We start from the raw sequence: 26,149 nt of genomic DNA, 5'->3' as shown, positions 1-26,149 counted from the left end.
ATTTAAAGCCTTGGCAATTACATTTACATTTTGACGTTTTTATTGTTGTATTGTAAATGTTATACCTTAATGAAAAAAGAGGATATTGTTATTAATAATCGTAGTCGGTAGTTGATGTAAAATTTGTACATAAAAGGGAAAGTTTTTAAATTTTAGGGATCAAATTGTGTACTGTTGTGATTAAAATCGAGCATTTCTTATAAATTTGTTAAAGTTAATAAAATTTGATGTTTAATAATATCTACTGTATCTTCGTTTCTACTTTCTATTATTTCAACTTCGTTTTTATTTCACATAATTGATAATTTACAGTTAGCAATAGTAACCTTTATCTATTTTACTCAAAAAGCTTTCAATAGAAAATTATAAATTATTTCTTAATACACAACAGGATATTTAAATCAATTCATAACGCCTTCTATACTTATAAATTTCCCCCTCTTGATATCACAATTGCATTCCAAACTATTGCACAGGTATGTTGAATAAATATAGAAGGTTTTAATTACACACGTACACATTTGTAACGTCCTGCATGCAAACTAATCTCAATTGAAGACAGCGATCATATAATACTGTAGATATATACTCACAGAAGAAATGACTGCAGCTTATAAAAGTTCATACGAGTATATCGTGACATTGCAACCGTAATATGAATCCTGCATTAAGCAACATTACACGAACACTGCGGAAACATGACGATGGGTATAAATTTTAAAACATTATTTTCATAATGAAATCCTATGCGCTTTTGAACGTACACAAGCATCATCATACGTCTATATAGCACATAAATATGGGTTATAATTCACGGAAAAATACGAAAATGAAGATAAATTTGAGGAATTAGCGGCACTCCCACGCGAACTATTATCCCCGTGGTAGCTAAAATAATAATTCTCCCTTCTACGGTGTCATAAATCTACCGCGCCGTACGCAAGCTGAACGAGAAAGCATCAAGGTATTACCGTATCGATTGTCCAGCCTCCGGCGATACTGAACGAATTGCTATTATCTCTGGTACGCACTGATTCAGGAATATTCTGAGTTGCTGCGTGGGCAGTTACTGATGTGTGTTACGTCTTTGTCGCTAATATTTGGCTAGTTTTAATGGAGGTGATCCTTCTTCCGAAGGACGAAATATAGGAACGAGATCAGTAGCAAATAGTAACGGTTTACTGTAAAAACATGAATTTGCAAAATAGGTTTCTATTAATTACTTTTTTGAGAGAAATAGAAGTAACTCCTCAAAGATTTTTATGATAACAGAAATGGTAACAGTAACAATAATATACTTGTACTGTGAGCAATAGAAGATATAAAATATATTTTTGACATATTAATGTAAATTGATAAAATTCCATGCTTGGAATGTTTCTTAAATAAATTTGGTAAATAGGAAATGTAAAATAAAATTTTTCTTCTAGATTCAATGTGTAAACGAAAATTTGTGTAAGATACTCTTTGAAAAGGAGGAAATCTTCTTAATAGCCTTTATAATAATCCATTTAATCTTTTCATTTCAGAATATGTATTTTCGTAATATGAATTTTGTGGAAAAAAAACTTCCTGCTGCGCACAAATCAATCGAAATACATGTATTGATAGCTGATTAGCATTTAAGCTAATTCACCTAATAAAACCTTAATTCATCCAAGACGTTAATAAAACTTTCTATCGTATTCTCCCAGAATTCCACAAAAAACCTATATTCAACAAACAATCCCATGAAACATGTTCCCAACAGCAAACAATAGCAAAGAACACATTCCCTTAACACTAAACATACCGGTACTTTATCGTCACCTATTCCTATCGTAACAGCTCAAGTAGTTGGTTATAAAATAAAGGTAAACAAATGAAACAATCAATTTTTTTTGTTAAAACAAAGGGAAGAACAAAAGTTTGAAACCGTTTAATCGGATAACCGATACGAAGTTAAATGAGTGAAAGGAAATGCGGAAATTTTAATAAAATTTTCAAACCGGTCATTTATCGGTCGTGGTACGTTTAGCATTCTTCTTTCCGGATAGCGTAAAGAAAAATACGAAAAACATCCAACTCCCGAAATGCCGACCAGAAAGGACAAACTCGTCGGTTTATTCACCCTCGAATGGCGGTCGGGAGGCGTAATTGAACACGAGCGGGGCAAATAAGAAATTCCAGGCACGAGTAATCAAATGGTGGGAAGGGAGTACAGCGGTTCGCGAAACAAGAGGACGACGAAGCTCTAGGCCGGCTGGCGAAGAAGGCGCGAAGGAGGGATCGTGAAACCGCAGAGCAGGATATTATCGAGCGCGTGGAACGTGCGGTTAGGGGCGGCGATGCGCCATCGTCGAGTATAAATCCGCTGATACGACGTGAAAGCCGACGCCGGCACGGGACGGGCCTAGGATTTTTCTCGGGGCTTGAACCCGGCCGTGGGAGGGGGGCTGGAGCTAGTTCAAAAGATGTCGGATAATGTCGGCGTTGTAGGTGCGAGACCCGATGCTGCAGTTGCAACTGCAGCTGCCGCAGAATTGCTGCAGGGGGCGACGGACGAGTGGACGTGACCGGCGATACGAAACGCGAGACATCAACGAAAAGGCGGGCACCGTCCAATGTCAGTTGTTTTGGAGACAATTTTCATCACCGTGCACGTTCATGGGATATGTGGCTTTTCTTCTATGTAATTTCAATAAAGATTTTACGTTTTATCTTGGGTTTTTAGAATGAAATTGGATTTGACCCTTTGCATTCAGAATTTTTTTTGCTGGATGTATCCATGATTTTTTAATGAGACATTGATAGTTTTGGGAATTAATATAAATAATATGGAAATTAAGGGTAGGATTATTCTGTTTCAACGTTTCATGTGTGATTGTACTAACTTTGGTGTTGAATATCGGAGTTTATAATTTTGATGTGTCAAACCGAATGGCGACTGCGAATTTAGTGTGTAATTAATCCTTACGGAAAGGTGTCTGTAATTAATCTGTTATTTAAGATTAAGCAAATTTTGGATCATTGTTTAATTAATATTTGATTACTAATATTAATAAACTTGATTAATTGCTAATAATTAATTAATTTAATTTAATTGCTAATATTAGCTAAAGTTACTAAGTGACGTATGCTTTTAAATTAGGTTTTAAGTAGCTTTCAAAGTAATTTATAAAAATATATTTTTGGTGAAGATTATAACGAAAGTTAGTCAAAGATCTTCAAGCAGAATGGCATATATATTACTAAATAAAATTGGTTTTTCCTTTCATTTATATTATTGTATAAAAATAGAAGTGAACTTACGTATTAATTGAATATAAATATTTCATGTTGTTGTTAACTCTTCGTTAAAATAATTGACCTGTATTTCGTTTTATTTCACAATATTTTTAATTGCACGTATCCTTAATCTTAGCTGTTCGGTCTTAATTAAATTAAACCTTTATGACACTAATTAGGTATTAAAGCGAAAACTATGCTTTATACAAGGAAGAAAGCAATAAAATACTAGTAAAAACACTAATAAAATTAGTTCGACAAACGCAGAAAACTTTGATAATTGTAATAAATTGAGTAATGAGCACGTGTATTGATAAGTGTCGTATAAATGAAATTTAGTGAAGATAATTATATAGAACAGGGGCACAGCTGAGCGATTTTAGTGATCTTGAAATTCTACGTTAAGGTTACTGTCTTAAGTAACTTGACATATGGGTATGCAGTGACAGCCGAAAGTACTTGTAAAGTAAAAGAATCTGGCGGAAGAAGTTCTAGTTCGTTAGTGTATCATTTTATTTTAATGAACATTATTTTCTATTTACATTAATGTTCTACATAAGCATGCGCATAAACATGAAATTTATATTCCTTAATGTACTAATATTTTGAATAGACTAAAGTATTCATGCATTATTAACTTAATAATAATAAGTATCATTAATTAAGACGAAAAATAAAAGATAAAGCAGAAAGAATTATTCGGCACCTAATTATAAAATAATGAATTTTAATATTTATTTGTATTCATAAAATGTATCATGATTAAAGTAGCCACACATAAAGAAATAATTTCATCATTTTGAAATGTCCAACAAAATTTTCCTATAGTACGAATTTTGGATGCTTTATTCTTAAAATTATAAGCGTTTCAATATTTTCTAGTATAAGTTGACCTGCTTGGTTAACTTCTTAACTTCAGTGATACTTGTTTAATTTTCAATTTTTTCATTTTATATATACACTCTACAAACATGTGAATCACTTCTGCTAAAATAAAGCTGAACTTTTATGAAACATTTCACACTAGAGGCTTAACTACATTATTCGATGCAAAGAATGATTCATAAATACTACTATAGACACTTGGATACTACGAAAAAGGCATTAAACTCTAAAAGAACTATCATCAAGGATAATCAGTTCCACTAAACGATATTCTGTCAATGTCCTGGAATTATTAAATCTTCTTAAAACGACCATTTCAGGCCGAAGTTTACCGATAATCGTGATTTATAGTCGCGAAGCGTCGTTACTGGTAGGCGATCATCTAGTCGAAATGAGTTTCCTGACCGATTGGTATGCTTAGTGTCGCCGCGGAATCGTTACAGCGTGTAATAAAAGAACGGAAATTGCTCTTTACAGACATCCCCCTCTGTATACAGAAAAAGTCATTAGTCGTCGGCCCGATTTCTCGAATATCGATCGGATACAGGAAGCTATACCATTTCGTGAAAGAAAGGAGAATGGATCAATCTCGAAGGAAACTTTCGTCAGTGCGTTACGAAGATTTAAAAAAGTAATGAAACTGCCTCGATAAACATATTTATATGTCACTCAATGAAAAATGCATATTCTCTTGAAAATAGTTCTCTTAACACTAAAATTACCAAGCAGTTAAATTGACTTTTTGAAATTTCTCTATAGAAACTCTAAGTGCATCTATCGAAACTTAAATTGATTTACAATTCAGTTTGTGTATTGCTAAATCAATTTCTTTAATTATTTTTCAGAGAAACATTTGTTATCTTTTTAGTAATTGCAAAAAGAATCAAGAGTGAGTCAGTTAGTTTTGGCAGTTTTAGTGTTAAAAAGTAACACACCGCTTGAAACGTTATTTTCCATGCTTGGAAAAAGCGAACTAAATTTCTTTCAGCGAAAATTTTTAACTGCTCTGTTACAACCTATTAGATGTTTCCAAATGATGCATATTAAAATAGCTTTTGATTTATAGGAAAATAAAACAGACACATCGATTAAAATCTGAATAGTATAAAAACTATGAAATCGTAAGAATACGTTTATTGCTTTAAACACTGAATTATAGAAAGTAATTTTGAAGGCAATATAGTCATTTTAAAGCTAGGACAAGGTACATTTTCTATGACCCTTTACATCTTTTTGTTCAAACACATCTTAACACTGAAGCTACACTTATTCCTTATTTCTTCTTTCGTAATTATTGAAAAGATATTTCTTAGAGAAATTACTAACTAGACTAATTTAGTAATGCACGAACTAAAATATAAGCCAATGAAATTCTCAATAAATGCACTCTTATAATATCTCCAAAAAGGTAAAAGGAAATTAATTTGACTGCTCGGTAGTTAAAGTGTTTATAATACTGCTTCGGAAGAACTGATTTGAAATTAACCAGTTAACTGCGTTCGACAAGCACATATGTCATCTTAAAAGTCAAAAATTTGAAACTAAATTCCACAGTTAACCGGTTAATACTGAAGGTAAAGTGGAAATAACAGAAAAGAAATAGAAAGTTGGAAATTTCTAAAAACCGAAATCTGTTTCATTAATTTTTAGGCACACCTCGTAGCACATCACGCGACATCTTCCTCGGGGCGCGTTCTGAAGAAACTCGCGTCCACAATCTCGTCGGATGAAAACGTCCCTTTTGTCCGCGCGGTCCCGTCCGTTGCTTATTAACGACGCATGGGGCAGACGAGGGTGGAAAGCTTCGAAAAACTGGCCTATATAGGTACAAGCTAGGGTAGGGATGAATCGAGGCACGGACAAAGGGAGACGTTCGGCTTTTTGCCCCGGCGAAACATGTTTCTTCTTGGTAGAACGCGACGTCGGCTACGGAAATTGCACCTAGATGGGAACGATCGACGCTCACCCCCTGCGGGCTTGCCCGACGAACAGATAGCTTACCTTCGAGGTTTGCCATGGAGAACCTATAGCTGTCGATCCTCGGCGTGTTGATGTCCGAGTTGAAAGGCCTGAGGGTCGCAGAGCTCACATTGTCTAGACCCTGAAACATCAATTCATCGAGACGTTAGAGCTTAGAAATGGTTACGTTTCTCGTTTTATTGGGTTGGCCAAAAAGTCTTATCGCCTTTGTTATTAATGAGACGTTTATGGTGTAATGTATGAATAAATATTACAAACAAATAAAGAGACAATAGAAAGCTTTCGAATAAAATACACAATTACAGTTTGATGAAGCTTGATTCAATAAAGTGAAATTTTTCTTTGAACTTGAGTTGGAAATGCGATAAGACTTTTTGACTGATTCAATAGATGTAATATGCGACCAATGGATGTTTTCTGAGATCGATGCAAATGACGTTTTAGAACGATGAGCTTGAATGGCTATAATGAATGTAGAGGAAAATATATTTTTTTTCTGTATTTAACGTAATTTGAGAAAGCTTATCTATACGATTGATTTGAAGCTAATAAAATCCTTGTATTTTTAATTTTTATATAAATAAATAGCTTTTATTATTTACAAACTTGTATTACTAATTCTGTATTAAAACATGCAAATATAAGATACTATAGGGATATCAGAAAATATCCCTATATTTGCTCTCCACAATCTTCACTCCTCTGTACACAGGCACGTTTAATTTTCTGAGTAAGTGCATCTATATTTGCAAACACGCTTCGCGTTGATGAGTCAGCCTCTCTGGTGTGAACCATTTTGGGATTATATATATTTAACTCCGCCGGCCCTTTGTTTTAATATTTCGCGCGTTCTTCGAAGTTGCAGTACATCTCTGTACATTAGGTACATTTAGCTTGATATTTAATAAGCAAAATTTGATTAAAACCATTGCAAAAATATTGAAGAAATAGACATATATCTAACCAACTAACTGCGTTCGACGAGTATACACGTCATCTTAAAATCAAAATAATACTAATTGTTTCAACGATAAATTATTTACTTTTTCAAATGAACAGGTAATTCTTCTTCGTTTTGCTTCAGATTTTCGTCACAATATATTATAGGTTCATTTGGCCTGCGTTAAACGAATATACACTTCATTATTTGATTTCATTGTGAGCATTATCAGAGATTTTTGAATTTAAATTCCACGAAAAATTTGAGTGTTATTTATTTTTTTAAATATGAATTAAATAATACTTTTCTATTATCAGTCATTAACCTTTGGAATAAACGTAGACATATAATAACCATACAAATTTGTCTTTTCCTAATAAATTATTAACGTTAAAGCAGTTGTATCATAGTTAAGAAATAAATCATAAGGCAAGGGGTTAACAGGTTAAATTAGACTATAGTGTGCTCAGCTATCGCTGACAGAGAACAAATTAAACCTATTCCACAGTTAACAGGTTAAAGAACGATTCAAGGTAGCCAACGGAAGCTAACAAATTTATTTACCAGAAACATCCTCCCGATAATCAGAATCAATATAGACCCAAATATCGTTGCCTAAAAACGCCTAAATTATGCACATAGATCCTACTGAACGATTTACATTTTCAAACATCAAAACTAAAAACCCATGCTACCAGAAATTAAAATACCGAACATGAATCAGAGTTCGTTGAAACAAACCTATCATTCTTCAAGAAGCAGCCTTAGCGCCCGGCACAATAAGGTGACTCGAGCCTTGAAATCGCGGCTCTACTTCTTTTCACGCAATCTTTCCTCGTTCGTCTGCCCGAAATGGCATCAATAGCCGAGTATATTTCACGAGCAAGTCGCGGCGACGGGTTCCTTGAAACGGAAATAGCGTTCGCGACGCAGGCTGAATTCGTCGCGGCTACGAGGTTTCTTACGACACACCAGCAGTCAGCCCGCGGCGCGGTCGATCGGTAATCTGTTCGAGATCCTTTTACGTTCGCAGCTCGACGGGAAATGCGATTTGTGCGAGTCCGTCGGATTCGCTCACCCAATTTCCTCCGAACGGTCGGGTAATTCTAGAGCATGGGTGTCCAACCTCTTAACTTCTGAGCGACATTATATAGAGAAGAAAAAAATTGTCGTGAGCTACATACGAGTCGCTCAGAAGCTAATGCGGTTAAGTCTAGCAAATAGAAATTGTGGAAATTAATGTTTTGACTTCTGAAATTATTATACAACATATTTAGAAGCTATCAAAAGAAGGGTTTTCTTCCCTAGAAAAAGCAAAGAAACGAGTAAATCCTTTATTAACTAAAAAGAATGTTATTTATTCCATTAAAATGTACAAAAATCAGAAAATATCAGACAATAGATTTAACAAGATTAGCTTCTGAGTGATTCATATTACAAATGTTCGCAAAAGTTACTAGAAACTTACGCATATAAAAATATTAAAATTAATTAATGAATAACGATTAAGCGACTGGCCAAATGACTGGTTTTCAAATTGAATTAAAAATTCCGCATTTTCTTTGGTCCATTTAGCTTAAGTATTGATTTTCGTATATGTTGATATGCTCATGTCGCAAACAAAAGTGAAAAAGACTTAAATCCATCACTTTTCGAAACTAACTACAGTATTTCCTAGTAAATAGAATGGATAATATGTAAGGAAGTAGGTTACTAGTCCTGAAACAAGTCTCAAAAAACCTTGAAGCTATTGCTGCTCGCATGAGACCTCGATGGCAATGTATGCACTGTTAGAAATATTCAAAATGCGCGCTGAACTTCGGAGGATTCATTATTTGTCTTGTAACCGATAGCATTTTTGTTATGTTTAACACTATTTCTACCGAATGTGTCAAAGGACACCTTCTGAAATTTTCACATAAAATTATTTTCCAAGTTTAATCGTATATTCTGAATTGTTTTTCGACTTTTCCTATAAAGATTATAAAATTGACTACAGGAAATGTGAAAAAGTGAAAATTTCAAAAGGTATCTTTCGATATCTTTAGTAGAAATAGTGTTAATACCGTTTTTTGTGTCTCTCTGAATTGGTTAAAATGAGATTTATCTGTTTCAAAACATTTATTTCTCTAGTTATAATTTATTAAATAACCATCCTGTTACAACAATTAAAAAAAGTTCATTAAAGAAAATACTTCGTTTTATCATGCATCATAAAATATCGTGTAAAAATTGAGAAAGCTTATCGTTTGTCCCAAGATATGTCTCGAAATAAATCTCAACGATACTTTTCGTGTAACCCGTGTTGGACATTTCTGTTCCGAAGTGAAGGCGGCAGTGGGGAATCAATTTCGTAGGAATTGCTTAGATCGGCAAAATTTCACATCACGATCCGCCACGTAACTGTTTTCACGCGCGAAATTGAGACCCAGCGGTGAAATACCACCAGGGAACGACTAACGCTGCTGAAAACCAAGAATTGGAAGATTTCCAAAGCGATAGATCTCGAAGTTACGCGCGTTCAGCGATAACAACGCGATGAGTGACGGGCTGGGTTGACGGGATACACTGTATCGAAAGTTCGAGGTGTTGCGACGAGATTTCAGAAAGGATGTTTGCGGATAAAGTTCGCTTCACTCGCACAACATTAGTTTGAATACTGTAACAAGGTAGTGTGTACACGTGAAGTGTTCCGCGTCAGTTTCGACGGAGCTTCGTAAATCTATAAAATAGCTAAACTATGAAGAACGTGTTATGGAGAATGCGAAAGGCACTTGCATACTTTGTGTAACACTGAATGGTTTCATAAACAGCATCGTTTTCTTTTATGTCATATAAATACGATAAAGTAAATAAAAATGTTTTAAACTGATTATCTGTATAATACACTTATTTATTATACGAGTTTGTGCTACTAGAAATATTGTGATAGTGCTATAGTAAAGAATTTTCGATGAAATGAATAAGAAAAAGAAAAATAATTGAAGCATATAGATGAATATAAAGGATGAGTTAATTCATTATTCTTAGTTAACAGGTTAAATAGAGTTATTGTAATGTTTTCAAAGAAATATCCAGAATGTCTAAGATTATGTAAAATCAATTTTATCGTTGGAAATTTATTTAAACACGAACGAAAATCTATTTGACGGAACCTCGTACATTTCCAATTGCAATTCAAAAAACTGAAAGCAATTAATTACAAAATTTAACTATTAATTAATCATAAATGATATGACATGTGATTCTACGTTGGGCGTAGTATGCATGTATATGACAGTGTATACTACACACGAAATAATAGAGTTCATTTATTTATTAATAACATTACAACGTGAATTTTCTCTCAATCCCAGAATGCGGCAAGAGTAATCTTACCATGTATTGAAATCTCCGAAGTATTACAATCTATACGCACGATATAGTACTAAATGTATGATTCTATGACGTGAAAACCAACCGCAATGTTATTAATATGATAACCTTCAATAAATTAATTTTCTATATTTTTATAAAAAGATTATAAAGATTAAACAAGAAAATATTACACAGACTCGAATATTATGTTTTACAAAAACTCATAATTTCTGTAAACTTAAAAATATATGAACATATACAATTATTCCTGTTAACTAACTTCTACAATTTTTATCAGTAGATTGAGATACGTTAACCTTAAATTGATTCGCTACAAATTATATATATCCGCAGTATCAGTTAACATTCAAACTGCTCGAAAATGAACACAAAAATTATCAGCGTTTAATAATGATTTAATGTTATCTTCAAACTAATGGAATTGTCTAAGCCGCAGAAACATGTTCCTGCATAAATATTTATAGTTCACTTAATAAATAAATCTTTGATCGAAAAGTCTCATTTCATCTGTCAATTAGCATTAGTTTTTAAGAGGTTTTACGGAAGTAAAACTTTTGCTCCCGTAAACTTCCCAGCAGCTAAATGTTCGCTACTTATTCGATTTGCTATCAGGCTAAACCCGCTGGATGGGGACAGATAATCCATATCAGTTAATAAAATAGCGAAGAGCAACATTCCTCGCAGCCAGAAGAGTCAAGCGAGTTTGTAAGTACGTTAGCCGAATGAACCGATTAAAAAGGCGATCGCGCAGATTAACCGACTCGTCACTCTTCTAGACGTGTTTCGCTCCTTTTCTATCTGGAACTATACGTTGAGTACTCGAGGTGCTGTAAGAGCGGTTAAGACTCTGTACTACAACTATAACTAAACTATAACTAAACTATACCTAAACTATGACTAGTTTTATATAAAGACATAAAGAACAAAACTCTTTCGCTGTGTCAATACTTTTTCAACATTGCATGAACAGACCGTGACTTTTCAACTGCATCTTTGTAAAAATTGTATTTACAGGTTTATATCTAAAAATCCACACTTATAAAAAAATAGTTTAAAAATTACTAATAAATACTTGTCAAAGTTGAACATTTTGATTAAAGAAATATTTTTTTAAGAACTACTTAGAGTCTAAAAATTATGGCAGAAATTATATTACTATAATTATCAATCGTGAGTAAGTTAATCGCGATTAGAAATCTTTGGCACAATAGAATACAAATTCGTAAAATTAGTGACTTAATATTTATTTATAACAATTATAATTTATTTATTGTACAATAATCTTGAAACATCTACATGAAATGAAAAACGGTAGATGAGTGGTCTACGAATTATGAACATAAGCCAACATTTTTAATTTATAAATAAATATCAATGCGGAAGACATGCATACACACAGGAAAAAAAATTCCGCATTATTGCGGGACCGGCGGGCAATGTGTTAAAATGCTTGTTCAACATCCTGCAGTGCACGCTGCAATCGATGGCAGTATGTTTGCCAATTGTTTTTTGGTCAATGCATTGGTCAGCGACCGCGTCTCGTGCACTTGAACCATCGTTAGGATCACACGCAGTAGTTAACCTCTTGCACTGAAATGATGTCTACCAGACGTTCAAGACTTCATGACGTAAAATCATCGGTCGTGTTTAGTGCACATGGCAAAGAATTTATATTTTTTCGATAGACGAATACATAATATTTCGCTGACGTCAAATAAATATTTGCATATCTACAGTTTATTATAAATTGCTGAAACTGAGCAAAACGTAACAGGTAACAATTAGTCATACTAAGAGAACACAAGTAGCAGAAAATATCAGAAATCATTTTCTTTATATGTATATATTTTCAAAGGATTGATATTGTAGAAATTTTATAAAGCAGTTCAATATGGAAATTCGAAAAATCGAAGAACTCATAACATTTTGAACTAAATTATTCAAGTAACTTGAAGGCCTGCTCGAAACTTTAAGCAACCAAAACTAAAAATTCAGGCGACGTTCGACTAATTGACTTCAAACTTAGCTTGCGGAATTCTAATAAGACTCGGTATCTGGTAATGAAATCATGTTTCACTCTGATTCTCCATCTCTTGGTTAGATTAAAGGAAAGAAAAATAAAGTTGGTAGAGGAAAAGTTCATTATTAAAAAATAAAGTTATTTTTCGAAAGTTTGAAGAAGCTTGAGTAACACATAGCTGTGAACATGGTTGACCACATAACCATATAAATTAAAACGTAAATAGAAGGATGAGTGTACCAAAAAGCAACCTCATCGAGCGTTTCAGTTAGGGATTGAAAATATTTCGACAATAACTGTTTGAAACTGTTATATAGAAACAGTTACGAAGAACCAAAATGAAGTCATAACTGTTATTCGGTATATCGGTTATGAGCTATATCGGTTTCGGTTCCGCTTAGAAATTTTTCGATTCTTCATTTCGGTTTCGGTTCTTGAAACAGTCACGAAATACCAAAATGAAGAATCGAAAAATAACAGTTGCAAAAACGTTTCAGAATCAATATAATATCGATATATCTCAAAACCGATATACCGAATAAAAGTTTTGACTTATTTCAGTTCTCCATAACTGTTTCAAGAACCGAAAGCAATATCATAACTAGACTGAATTTTCAAGCATTTATGAGAAATTTGGAAATAAAATATCGAAAGTGTAGAGCTTCCTATATTATTTATTGCTAATAATCATTTTCCACAGTGGTTCTATTTCTCTAATTATATTCTCGAACATTCAAACTTGCGTAAAGATCCGCTGTCTAATCAAAACTGTTGTCAATCTCTGGTTTCAGTGGTCATCGAAAGTATCCAAAAAGTTTTTCCATCACGACTTTCAGCGAGTGAAGACATTTTGAAAAATCTTGGGGTCCGATGAACGTTCACGTTCCTCTCGCAGTGGCGCAGAGCCAGCAGTCTTCCGCGTTTTGAACCATTAGCCGTAAATAATGCGAGAGTCGAGTTGTCCGCTCGGCCGTGTGTGTACATGCGGCGTTCTACGGCGGTTAATCAAGCAACAGCTCCGTACGGTGAACACACAGTGCCTTCGGCCCCGCGCATACACACGCGTGCACACCTACACACACGGCAAAATGTCCGAGAGCGGACAGGAGAAAACTGGGCTCGCCGTGTGTACACCGTGTACACGTTCCGCTACGCCCGATAGATCGCCTCCTCTCCTCTCCTCTCTTCACCGCTTCGCTTCTCGGCCTAGTTCCCTGTGCGCTCCGCGGCACACGGGACCCCATAGCACATTCTATCGGCGATTCCTCGACGGCTGAGCGTGCTTCCGAGTGAAACGGTTCGAGGCACGGGGGTGGCACAGCGGTTCTCTCCGGTGAACTGTAGGGTGATGTTCGAGCAACGGTTTCAGAACATGACAGGAAAGTTTTCGCGTCCCTTTGTTAAATATCAAGTTTGCGGTGTTCCATTCTTCGGAAGAACTTGGAACACATATGTTCGTGCGAAGAGTTCGTGATTGATTGGTATATCAGTTTTGATATGGGTGTTTGTTATAAAACTGTTTGTTTAAATATTGTACTGTTTTAATAAACTCGGTTCTGGTTGGTGACTTTGTTAAGAAAATTAATTTGTATAGAAATGATATATTTGTAGGAGGAATATATAATATTCAGAAAAATCAATTGAAAGTAATAGTGGTTTTGAAGACTTTTTACACTTTTAAGAGTGCTTGCTTTTAAAGTATGAATTTCGAAAGGTATTTTTATCATCGAAAGATTGGAATTGCAGCTACAACTGACAATTCGTGTAACTTATAATATAATATAAAATAAAAATAAACAATTTCTTATTTCCATTAACCACTCTTATTTCTTGGCACCTATACTCATTACTTTATTAATTGATTAAAAGAGAATGGAATCTTATATCCATTATAAGTTACATAAAACCTAACTACTAATTACATGACACACCTGTAAACTAAAAGATCAATTAAATCAACACATAACTTCAAAACTGAGTACACCATTAAATAAACGAAAAGCTAATTATTTCATATAGTATATGTTACGTTTGATATCTGAATTATGTTAACAGGATCCCAGTCGGTTACACTTTTCATAATAAGAAACCGAAAACAAAGAGCGTTGAGTCTTCCTTATTGCTGTGCACCGTTTCTCGCTCGAAATCGTTTCTACCATTCTATATACAGTTACTTCCAACCCACGCGTGCTCTTCGAAAATTGCTCACGAATCGATTAAATCGCCAATGAATATACCGCCGTAGAATTCCTCGAGAAATTCGTTTTCTCCTATCGGACCGAGGTATCTGCTGCGTGCACGTCAATAACACGGCTAAATATCCGTGACAATGCGCACGAGATACGACGAATATAACATCCACGAGTTTCGCATTACAGGAAGAGTCGGCTTATCCGTTCGAATCTAATTGTTGTGCCTGTTGGCCGAATGGTTGTTACCGGGTCGTTCACCACATTCGCATCTACAACCACTACTCGCTCCATCGGGAGAACCATCGACACCGCTGTATATATACGCGTATCTCTGCACTGTTCGGTACGTAAACCCCGATTTATCGAACCTGACGCGCCTCGCTAATCCCAAAAAATGAACGTTTTATTTTTTTAATACGCGAAATACCTCTCCATTGTGTTTTCCATTTTTCTCAATCGTTCCTGATAACCACTTCACACAACATAAAATAGATGTTTCCTTTATTTTGTAACAGTTCTCAATTAACCGTGATTTGGACAGCAATTTTTACGTTACTTGTTATTTTAAATAGAAAGTGGTTTTAATTTCTTTGATACATGTATTTACGGATTTGTGTTTTTTTAATTTTACAGTGGATGAAAGTGCGAATTTAACAGGAATTTTAATTGATTTCAGTTTAAAGTATACATACGATTGCCATCGATGTCCATTAAATTCTCAATTGAAAAATGACATTGAACAGTAAAGTAAAATTATATCGGTAATTCTACTCGGATTAAAAGTAAATTTAATTCAGTTTCAATACTTTTTACGATTTTAAATTATAATTTTTAATACAGTCAGTAACAAAAGTATTCAAGCGTTATGCATGCTTAGACACAACAAATGTTCCATAGCCTGTTTGCATATTGCTAAATATTTGTTAAATTTTATTGGATGTACATACCATGAATGGAACTTGTTAGAATAAATAGCAATATACGTTGAAATTAGTTCTTTAATGATAATTCATGAAGAAAAGCGCAAAAAAGGTAAAAAAATAAAGTAAAAAGTCGCGTGGTTCTCAAAGTAAAAAATTACGATACATTTTTCGTTTAGCATTCCTAATTGCAAGTCTCGCTTAAGACGATTAATCATAATCAACTTATATGATTCAGTTATATATGTGTTATGATACGATTTAGGCGCCAAATTTTGTTTCCTCTTTTGTTTAACAATTTGTTTCCTGCCGTACAAAGTTAAATGCTAAGTTTCTTTCCCCCATTTAGTTCAACGATTTCTTTCTTCCCATGTAGTTTAAATATTTTTGTTGCTGACTGTATACAATTGTAAAGTGTCACTTGCAAAATCGCGCAAGTGGAAGCGAAATATTAGGGTACGGCAGGGCCCGAAAGGATGTTCCAGTGCCCGCGCAGTGCCTGAAGAAGTCTCTCCACCGGTGATGCAATAATTTCCACGCGGTATAGCGCTTGGGCCCTTAAATTTTTCATGGCCGCGACGAGTCTCTTCCGGACGGCGAGCCACCAAGGAGTATGAAAAGAGCAGAAAGCTCGCACTCGCCGAGTGTCAGTTTACTCGAGGCAAGAGCCGAGTTTACTCTCGACTCGAGTCGACTCCGCTTTTTCAGCCTTTCACGGCTGCTCTCTCGAGGGCTCGCCGTTTTCCCGGGCAGAAGACGGAGGAGGCACGAGGCCGTTCGCAATTTATTCTTCGCGAGGCCTCTCGCCGAGCTTTATTGCCCGGCAATAAGGCCGCGCAAGAAATCGAGCTTCGCACGATTCGACTAACGAATCCCGGATCTTTTAACCCTTTGCACTCGATTTATTTTCAATGTTGTTGGATGGAAATCTGTATTTATTTTCAGTATTTGAAAATAAATTGTATTTATTTTAAAATATTCGAAATCTTCAGTAGATGCTAAATTATGCCTAGAATTTCTATACAGTAAAAAATGAGGAATATGCATTAATATTTTGTTATTCGAATAATTAAATTATACGTCGCTAATTTTGTATCTCGAATATGGAAGCATGATGTTTCTAAAATGCTGACATTCGTTGTCAAAGGGTTGACACTAGAATTATCTATGATCAAAACAACCTATCAATGCTCATTATCCATAGATCAAAGGAAAAAACTATTTTGTTGCCCATTCCAAATTGTGGATGGTAAAATGTTACACGAGCTTAGTAACGAATTAGTAAAATAATAATTAACGAATGAGTAAATAATTTACCAAGCAGTTAATAAGAAAACTATTTCGGCTTTATAGAATTTTGATAAGTGCTGATGAAACAATCAATGTATTAAATTAAAATCGTACATTTCCAGAGACGTTCAATAGTTTCTCGTTTCCTTTTTTATAAATTTAGTAATATGCGTAAGTACGCATATATTTGTATATTTAAGTATATATATTACAAACCGCAATAACAGCTTCATAACTTCATTCAAGGACAAGATTGGAGACACTAATTTGATTTGGACGCATGACATTGTGTACAGATATTCTAGATATCTGGCGACACCATTTAACTGTCAGTAGACAGGCTATGTAGACATTCTATAGACCAAGTCCACCAGTCTGCGCTAGCCTTTACAAATTGCAAGAAACTTCCTCTTTCGTACTGGAATGAAAGATGCGAAAAGAAAGGTGAACGAAGCTCGGGGATAAAGAGCGAATTATGCCATTGCTTAAAACCGTTCGATCATTTGTTAGGCGAGCTTTCTGCTTTTCCGGTGTAAATGACGCTGAACTGAACGAAGCTGGTAAGTTAATAATTATATACTAATGTATTGCAGTATCTCTCATGCTCCTTTTTCCTGGAGGCTCTAATTAAGAAAGTGATTATTCTTTTCAAGCGGTAATATATCTCATATTTATAGGCGTATAAAGAAACCGTTTACTATGTTCTAAGCAACTTTTCTTATTCTCCGTTACGTGTACTCGTAAATACTGAAGATATATAGACACTTGGCCCCATTCGTGAGATTCACTGTGTTTATGGCTGTATAATTGTAACTTATAAATAAAACGGTTCACTATGTTCTAAGAAACTTTCTCATGTACTCTTAAATATGGGAGGCATTTATGGGGTAGTATTGGGAGTCATGATACACCCGAAAAGCAAACAACTCCCACAGTAAACATACAAGATACGTAGTAAATGAGAAATCATTACCATTTATTAATATGTAACAAACTATTTAATACCACATTAAAATTTCTGGAAAAGCAAGTCGAATTATAAAAAGAATTTTGTCGAGTGGAAGGTAAAAGAAAATTAGGTAAATGGTTTAATTTATTGTCGAAGCAAGACATTTGTTCTACTCGGTTAGAATAACATTTTCTTTCAAGAATATAGAAACAAATTTCAGAGACACGATGAAACGCTACCCTGGAGGAACATTTCTGTAATACGTTGTTGCACATAAGAAGATCATCCTATAAAATGCGACGCCGAATGGTTTGATCGCAGGACAGATCTGCCAATCGTATAAGTTGGAATAGTCCCTAGGAAAGTGCAGGTGTCGCCTGTATATATAGCTGACATGGCAGTCGATATATTAAAACCTGAAACGTAGTCGTCAATATTTGAAATAAAAAGAAATAAGAGAAAAACGAATTCGACTCTTTCTAATAAAAACTTCAGAAATATATTAAATTTATATTTACGTAATCCAAGCTAAAATGTCTATAAAAATCTGACTATTTATACAGCAATTTATTATTAAACTTAGTAAACTATTAAACAGAACAGATATTAATCATTTCATGTTAAAACAATTAAACAGTTAACCGTATCAACTGTTAAATATTAATATGTTCCAACAATTCTTGTTAAAACGATTAAGCTGTTAAATATTATGTATGTTACAAGATCCCACTTTTCATAGTAACAGATGAAAAACGAAGAATATTAAGTTTTATTGTTATGCGCCGTTTCTCGCTCGAAATCGTTTCTGCTATTTAATGTATAGTTACATTCGATCCACGAGTGTTCTTCGAAAATTCCTCATATATCGGTTAAATCGCAAATGAATATACCTCCGTAGTACTCAAGAAGCTTCAGCAAAGATTTGACAGTGTTACAAAAATTGAAAAACTTTGAAACCCAATGTTTATGGGTCAAAGCACGGATTAGGGGTTGAAATAAGAAGAAATAGGCGTCACGACTCGAAGGAAATCTGACGTATGCCGCTCTACTCAAATTCACTGGACGGACGGGAAAAAACTGCGTCGAGTGTATTTAATCCTCTTCTTGGCACCGAGAACGGAGATACTGGACGAGTGAGAAAAATACGTGATTTATCTCCGTCCTGAAGAATACCCCCCCCCACCATTCACTGTCGCAACTGTGTTCCGTGCCAAGACACTGTTTCCCGACATTCCCTGAGTAACGATGTTACTGCAACAACATATAAACCTTTGTATAGAGTTTTCCAATATCTTCCGTCGACAGGTTGGCAACCTTAATAGTAATGTATTAACATGCAGGCGGCTATCTTTATGTTGTCCCTATTTTTCCTCATTAAGTTGTTGTAAGATTCACAGTAAAGCGTGCTTCCGGATTAATAAAAAAGAATTATGTTGTTAAAAAGTTTGTTTTTTAGAATTATATGTGTATGCTTCGATAATAAAACTTTTATTTCAGTTCCAAATAATACAATGTTAAAAATCACTTTATTGTATATATATATTTCATCTTTTTTATCCTAAACGGTAAATATTATTGAGTTGAATTTTTCTGGGTTAGATTTGTAGATTAAAATTTATGATATTCGTTGGTTTAAACAAATAATCCGCAAAATGTAAAGAATGGATAAAAATGTCTGAATCAAGTCCTAATATTTCGTTATACAATGAATTTTTAAAAGAGTTTTTTTAACTAAAAATAATATGTTATAAATATACTTGATAATATTTGACATACCAACTCCAAATTTTTGTAACTCTATCTTACGTAACAACGATAAAATATTTCGAATAAAACCGAAGGGACCTTTTAAGATACATAATAAGGTGTACAATCGAAAAATTAAAATCACTCAAAGGAAGACGAGAAACAACTGTTAAAAAAAACTATTCGTAAAAATGTTGACATAATATTTACACAAAGATTATCCAATGAAAATAAAGAATATAAGAATCGGTGTATTATTTTCTTTCGAGAATACTGGCATGTAAAACGTTTAAGCTTGCATCACACGGCGAAAGGCAAAAAGAATGGCTCAATTTGCTTTCTTGCGGAATCTCATTTCTTACGATGATCGGGTTCCCGACTGGTCGCGGTGTCCCCGCCATTCAGAACAACTTTCCGCGGGATGGTCGGTTATTATGTGAAATAGAAGCGTGTCTTAAACGCGGAAACCGGTTCGGAAAACACAATCCTACGCATTCATGGAAGAAACAAGCCACGGTTTCTCGGAGCCTGTTCCACCTGAAAGAGCTCGGCGAAGCCGGGCTACCCTAATACATGCATAATTTCATCTCCTATTCCGTCCAATCCTCCTTTACCGCCAGTTTTCTCGTTTATCCTTACACTACCGTTCTTCACTTGGGACCATTTTCGGGAAACCAAAGAAGCCCTGATGGGATAATCCGCAAAATCAAATTATTGTGTTCGAGTGAACGTATTATGACGGTTTCCTGTTACGTGTTATTTGTGTTTTCAGCATCAAAGCGATTCTATTATTTTGCTTTGTATCATTTTGAAGAATTTATGTAGCTTACTTTTAAGTTTTTTTGTGATTTTTTAGCTTGTTTCCAGTGGATTCTTGGTATTAATTTCATTTAAATTCTTCAGAGCCGAATTCTTTTTGCAAAGAAACACAGATGATTCTAGCTTTCGTTTAGTTACGGTTTATTTTGTTAAAACTGATACGAACTGAACGATACGAAGACGGACGGAAGCATTTATGAAAAACATATGAAGAAAAAGTAAGTGTCCGTTTGATGGACGTTAATGTTAGACTAAAATCAAATGTACACATCTGTGCGAGTATCCTTGAAGAGGTTAAATCATTATTGTTATCGACGGGCTATGCAGATTTTTGGAAACTCAAATTCTTTACTCGTATGGAATTATTTCTATGAAATGAAAATGTCAATGAAAATTTTGTTAACAGTGTGCAAACATTCATAGTAAAATAAGAATTAATCTAAAAATTCATCGAGATCTTTATTTAGCTGTATTCTTTAAAAATTCACCAAATTTACAGACTGGTATTCATTAATTACCAACTAAATTAATCTTTGAGATTCAAAACGCTGTTATAATGTTCTTGAAGCTAAACTTGATCTTTATGTTAAATGAATATACCGTGAATACATTAAAAATATTTTGAATTAAAATTGTTCTCTATTAAAACTCCCAAAAGTTATCACGAACATTCAATTTCCCAAAAACAAAAGTATAAATCATTATTATTAATAACCATAGGTGTCGGTACTAAAAAAAAAAAAAACCAACAGAAAACAGATATAGTCCATGCCCAGGAATTCTGCCCTCTGACTAATATAAAAACTTATGTACCGCAAGAAGTCGCTAATAGATCATTCAAAATAATTTATCACATTCTCTGACATATCAAAGAAAGTCCTTGATCATGCCTACTTACGTCATCCTGCGCCTTGTGGCTTTTCCAACGGAAAAACCTGTCCATCAGGAAGCCTGCAAGGCTTCGCCTGCCTTTGAATGATTTGCTTCTGGACAGTTGCACGCTATCCTTGCAGCATCTCAGAGAATCATTTCCAAGATATTCTCAGCCGCTTCAACTTCGACGATCCTGGATCGCGGTTTGCGTGGACGAATAAAGATGGACGTGTTGGCATTGTCCTCGACATGATCGTTCGCGAAGGGACACGGCATTTAGAATCAGAAAGCTGACTCCTCAGCGAGTTTCATCACTCTCAACTGTAGTTCATCTTAGTCCAACTATTACTAAAATCCCCGTTAATCTCCATTCAACAATTCATAAAATATATATCGATAAAATATCGCTAGAAAACAGCACGCGTCGATAGATCCTCGAAACATCCGCGGATTCATCGCTCAGCCGCGCGATCAAGCCCACTGATCAAAGGCGATGCGACGCCGGATATATCCATAGGCGTGCGTAACAACACCGCTCGAACCAGATGGCAGTCCTTCAACCCCGCCGGCCGACCGTTTAATGAAAGCCACCGCGGGGATTAGCCAGGTCCTTCACTGACAAGAGCATCTGCACGCATGACAGCGATAACAAAGTGATCAAGTCGCAATCACTCGCACCAACACGTGACTCGGAGTGTCGCGCGGCGGCGGGGATCGAGGAATCCGCAGTGGGATCGATCACGTCGCGTAACTGCCCCCGAGCAGGGTCTCACGGTTGAAAAATACTATCGGCACAACCTGTCGCTGTCGAAAAATACATATAAATTACGCGGACATCTCTGTCATCCGTATGCAATGCGGAAGATCGTCGAGTTGCACACGCAAACAGTCCTTGACCGTTACGGTCGGAGCGCGAAGGAACTATGACTTCTTAGAATATCGATGAACCAGGATAGAGAAGAAAGGACGAAGAGGGTATATATAACGTGCACGCGTTTGAAAGAGAAAGATAGTTCGGTGGCAAGTTTGAATCACAGTTGAATCACGGTCGAGGTTCAAAGTGGACGGCTCGAAAGTGGACACGAACATGCGGCGTGATCGCGGCTAGCGTGGTATTGCGAGTACTGGATGCTGATCCGCGAGGGATTCAACGTGGAGCCGGTCGGTGTTTCGTCCCTCGCCCTCTCGGCTCCCTCTTCCACCAGACGTGAACAAACGAGAGGAGAAACGGGTCTCCCTCTCTCTGTCTCTATCCCTCTCTAGCTCCCTCTTTCTCCGTCCATCCCCGTGTTACTCCTTCCCCCATGATTCCGTGTACGGCGAGCGCATGTGCGACTATCGATTCAGCCGGTTCCCGTAGGAACACAGGACTACAACGGTGATTTTTCCTGCGCAATGCCGCGAGGAAATCGTCCGAAGTCCTGTGAGGCCTCTGACTTACGGAGACAGACTGCGGATGAGGACTGAGCCAGGACTCCCCGTCACGGTCGCGTCTTGGCCGTTCAGCCGCATTTCTACGTATTCGACACCCTAACTTTTGACTTGGAGGGTTCGGGCTCATTGCTGACGAAATTGTCGCGATTAACCCCTTGATTTGTGATTTATGTGGTAATTACCTTTGCAAGGATTATCTTGTTTTTAATCTTTCGACGGAGAAGGGATTGTATATTTATTTTTGAGGATCGTTTAGTTTGACGTTTAAATGTTTGTAAGTGTAAAATTTTTCTTGGATCAATCCGAGTAATAGTTATGTTCGTTCGTTACGGATATTTTTGTTTTTATGGGAAAGTAAAGACATTGTTAATACATTGTTGAATGAACGTTAACGGTTATTGTTTTATAATTAAATATGAAAGTAAAAGAATTTTAATAAATATCGATATACCTTATTTATACATAATAAATTGAAATGAAACTTTGGACGTATCTTTTATACAACTTAGAGTATTTTGCTTTTGCAGCGTTCTATATTGCCCTGCGTTTCAAAAATTAAAATGGCTAATGCTAGGGTAAACAAGAGTTAGCTCGTGACCGGTCAACAATGTGTTAAGCAGTTTTAAGATTTTTTGAACTGGAGCAATAACAGTCTTATTGTATGCTTTCGAAAGTGTTTAACATAACAATGAAATATTATGACCTTTTATTAGATTATAATGAAAGATTTCAGTGTTTCTATTTTGAAAATCGTCGTTGTTTTTTAACGAGGGATTCGTAAAAGAGATTCATAAAATTCGATATGAAAGCAATTCATCATAGATTTAATTTTATCGAGAACTAACCTATTTTGATTAATATTTTATACGAACATTCAATATTTCTACAACTACTTCAAAGTGGATGTAAACAAAAATTGAATAATTGTCGCTTATAAATAATGGACAATTTTTATGTATTTTAAAATCAATGCAATAGTTTATTTCACTGCAGCTTCAACCTCAAATTGTAGAAATATCGTAAATATAGAACTGGGATTAAGATGTTATGATATAACTTTATTTAAAAATTTTAGAAACAAGTTACTGGAATAATTATGCAATACAAATATGCAAAGAAGTAGTGTCAAGTGTATATTAATAAATCAAGGTAGTATATTACTTTAACACATAGTTCCTTACATTCGAGTATATATTTCTTACTTTTAATACATAACATATATAATATATAAAATATTAAATATACTTATATACACCTTAATCTCCAGTATAATTCTACTTTTAAAAGTTTCCCTCCAACAACTTCTAAACTCCCATTACTGTATATACAAGAAGAAAATAGAACGGTCGTTAAAATGATATACTGGATATATACATTATAAATATGTACAGCAGTGCATGTACAAAAAAGTTGAATTATAATTCAGTCTGGTGACCATTCTTCTGCCGATTGCTCGCAAAATTTCGGTCGTTTCTCAAAACTACAACAAAAAATGTACACAGCGGAATTGCTATCGTGTTTTCGGTTTAACCGAAAACTGAGCTTGGCCCTGCTGATTAAACGAGCTTAATTAAAAGGCCGTCACGAACGGCACCCTGGCTTCGGGACGGGTTTAATTAAAGACGGAACCACATCGATGCGACGATGTGTCATATTTCCTTTTATTTCTCGTATGGTTTTCGTATTTTCTTCCTGGATACGCTGTATGATCGTAACTCAGAGCAAAGTAATTAAACGGAAACTTTCACGACACAATAGCCTCTTTAAAGAGTAGGATGAAACTTCAAAACAACGACCTGTTTCAAGTTCTCTTCAAAGAAACTCGCTCGCTCTATAAAAGAGTCTTTGGAGTTAATGAAGTGCTATTAGCATCCTTGTAATATATTACTAGAAATTTTATCGTACAAAATTGACGAAGTTTCAATTTTAGTTACAGTAAAAATAATTATGTTCCTATGTCATAAACTTTTCTTTTATTTTGTTCAAGAAAACTCGTTTATTCTTAACTATGATTAAACTATTATCAATTTATGTACCAACATTTGATTTTAATAAATTTACGTTGATTATAAATTCCTGATAAAGTAATCGTATCTTATGTTTTCAATTTCTCAAAGAATTATGAATTACTCTTTAGCAGGCCTATTAGTAATTTATTTTATGCAACAAGTCTTTAATTAAATTATCTAGAAGTGCATAATTATTATAGCCTTTGATACTATTATTTGAATATTAATGAAACATTAAACGTCATCGAGTCGTGCAAAAATGCCACACACTCTACAATCATTTTTCAAACAGTCGTCTTGAACATAATTCCACAGTTCGTCACACGATAAATCATATCGTCTGTGAATCCTCTTATTCTCGGTAGAACAAATATACCTTCGTTAACTGTCGGGGAATGCCACTTGATATAACTGTTAGCTGTCGAATGTCAACAATTTCAGAAATGAATATGAAATCTTCTTTGAAGTTTGTTCGAAGGAATTATTAACAATAATAATAAATAAAGCAGTGGCTTTATTTTTTTTAATTTGCTTTTTCATGTTTTGCATCATATGTCTTATATAATTATAAGTAATTAATACCAATCGTGACGTTTTGAATATCTCTAATTTTTAAAATAAGTAATTAAAAATATTATTAAAGTGGTTCACCTGTACCTATGAATTATAATCCTATAAGTAATAGACTGTTTTTCATTAGTAAACGACACATTTAGAAGTTTTTAAGTATATACTGAACAAAAGTATTTCAAATCACGTTACTGTAACATACCTAACAAAATGTTATTCTTTCTCGTTTCTATTTTAATTTTTAAAGTTATTTTATTCTTAATAATCTTTCAGCAGAAAATAAATTATCCAATTACGTTTAAAATTATTTACATCTATTGGATAGCAAATGAACAAAAATGTTATTTTTAAAACATACCGAAAGGAAAAGGTCACAAGACATTAACACCGTAGCCTACAATACCAAGTCAAGCTCATAGTAAACATATTAAATTTTACAAATGTGAATATTATTTAGTCTATAATAATTTATGAAAGATATCGTTCTTCTCTAATTACACTAATGAATATTTCACTTTTATATTAAATTTATTCCTACGATGTATTTATAATTTTTTTTCTTTTGAGAAATTATTAACAATAAATTAATTCTTCTGAGACTACTCAAGAGAAAAGACTCAAGACAAAGGGTTAAATCGGGATTTCTTGAAGAGCAAAATCTTAACAATCTTCATCCCCTAGAAAAGAGGAAATAAAACTTCAAGATCATAAATACGTACAAATTCTAGACGCGTCTTAATAGTTTGAATATCTTCAACAGATTTTTTGTTATAAAATCCTTTCATTTTTTATTCGTTTAATTCTTCAGACTTTTATCTATGTTACTCTTTCACATCTTCGAATTTTCCTTTTATAATCCCTACTTATATTACATGGT

At 34.6% G+C, this 26,149-nt stretch overlaps 1 protein-coding gene across 10 annotated transcripts in view; it reads right to left on the bottom strand.

Moving 5' to 3' along the window:
* Positions 1-26,149, bottom strand: part of LOC116430995 (uncharacterized) — a 289,607-nt gene that overhangs the window by 41,097 nt on the left and 222,361 nt on the right. For 8 of the 10 annotated variants that reach the window (XM_076367618.1, XM_076367616.1, XM_076367617.1 and 5 more), the window contains one exon: positions 6,154-6,253. In XM_076367618.1, the coding sequence (XP_076223733.1) occupies positions 6,154-6,253 (100 nt within the window). Of the gene's footprint in view, positions 1-6,153; positions 6,254-7,813; positions 7,833-21,284; positions 21,433-26,149 lie in introns of those variants that run through there. The other 2 variants (XM_076367620.1, XM_076367626.1) reach the window with 2 other exon arrangements.

Source organism: Nomia melanderi, chromosome 5 (genome assembly GCF_051020985.1).
Source record: "Nomia melanderi isolate GNS246 chromosome 5, iyNomMela1, whole genome shotgun sequence".
Lineage (NCBI taxonomy): Eukaryota > Metazoa > Arthropoda > Insecta > Hymenoptera > Halictidae > Nomia > Nomia melanderi.
Note: the sequence above shows the minus strand (reverse complement) of the source record. Positions and strands in the feature narration are given on the sequence as shown.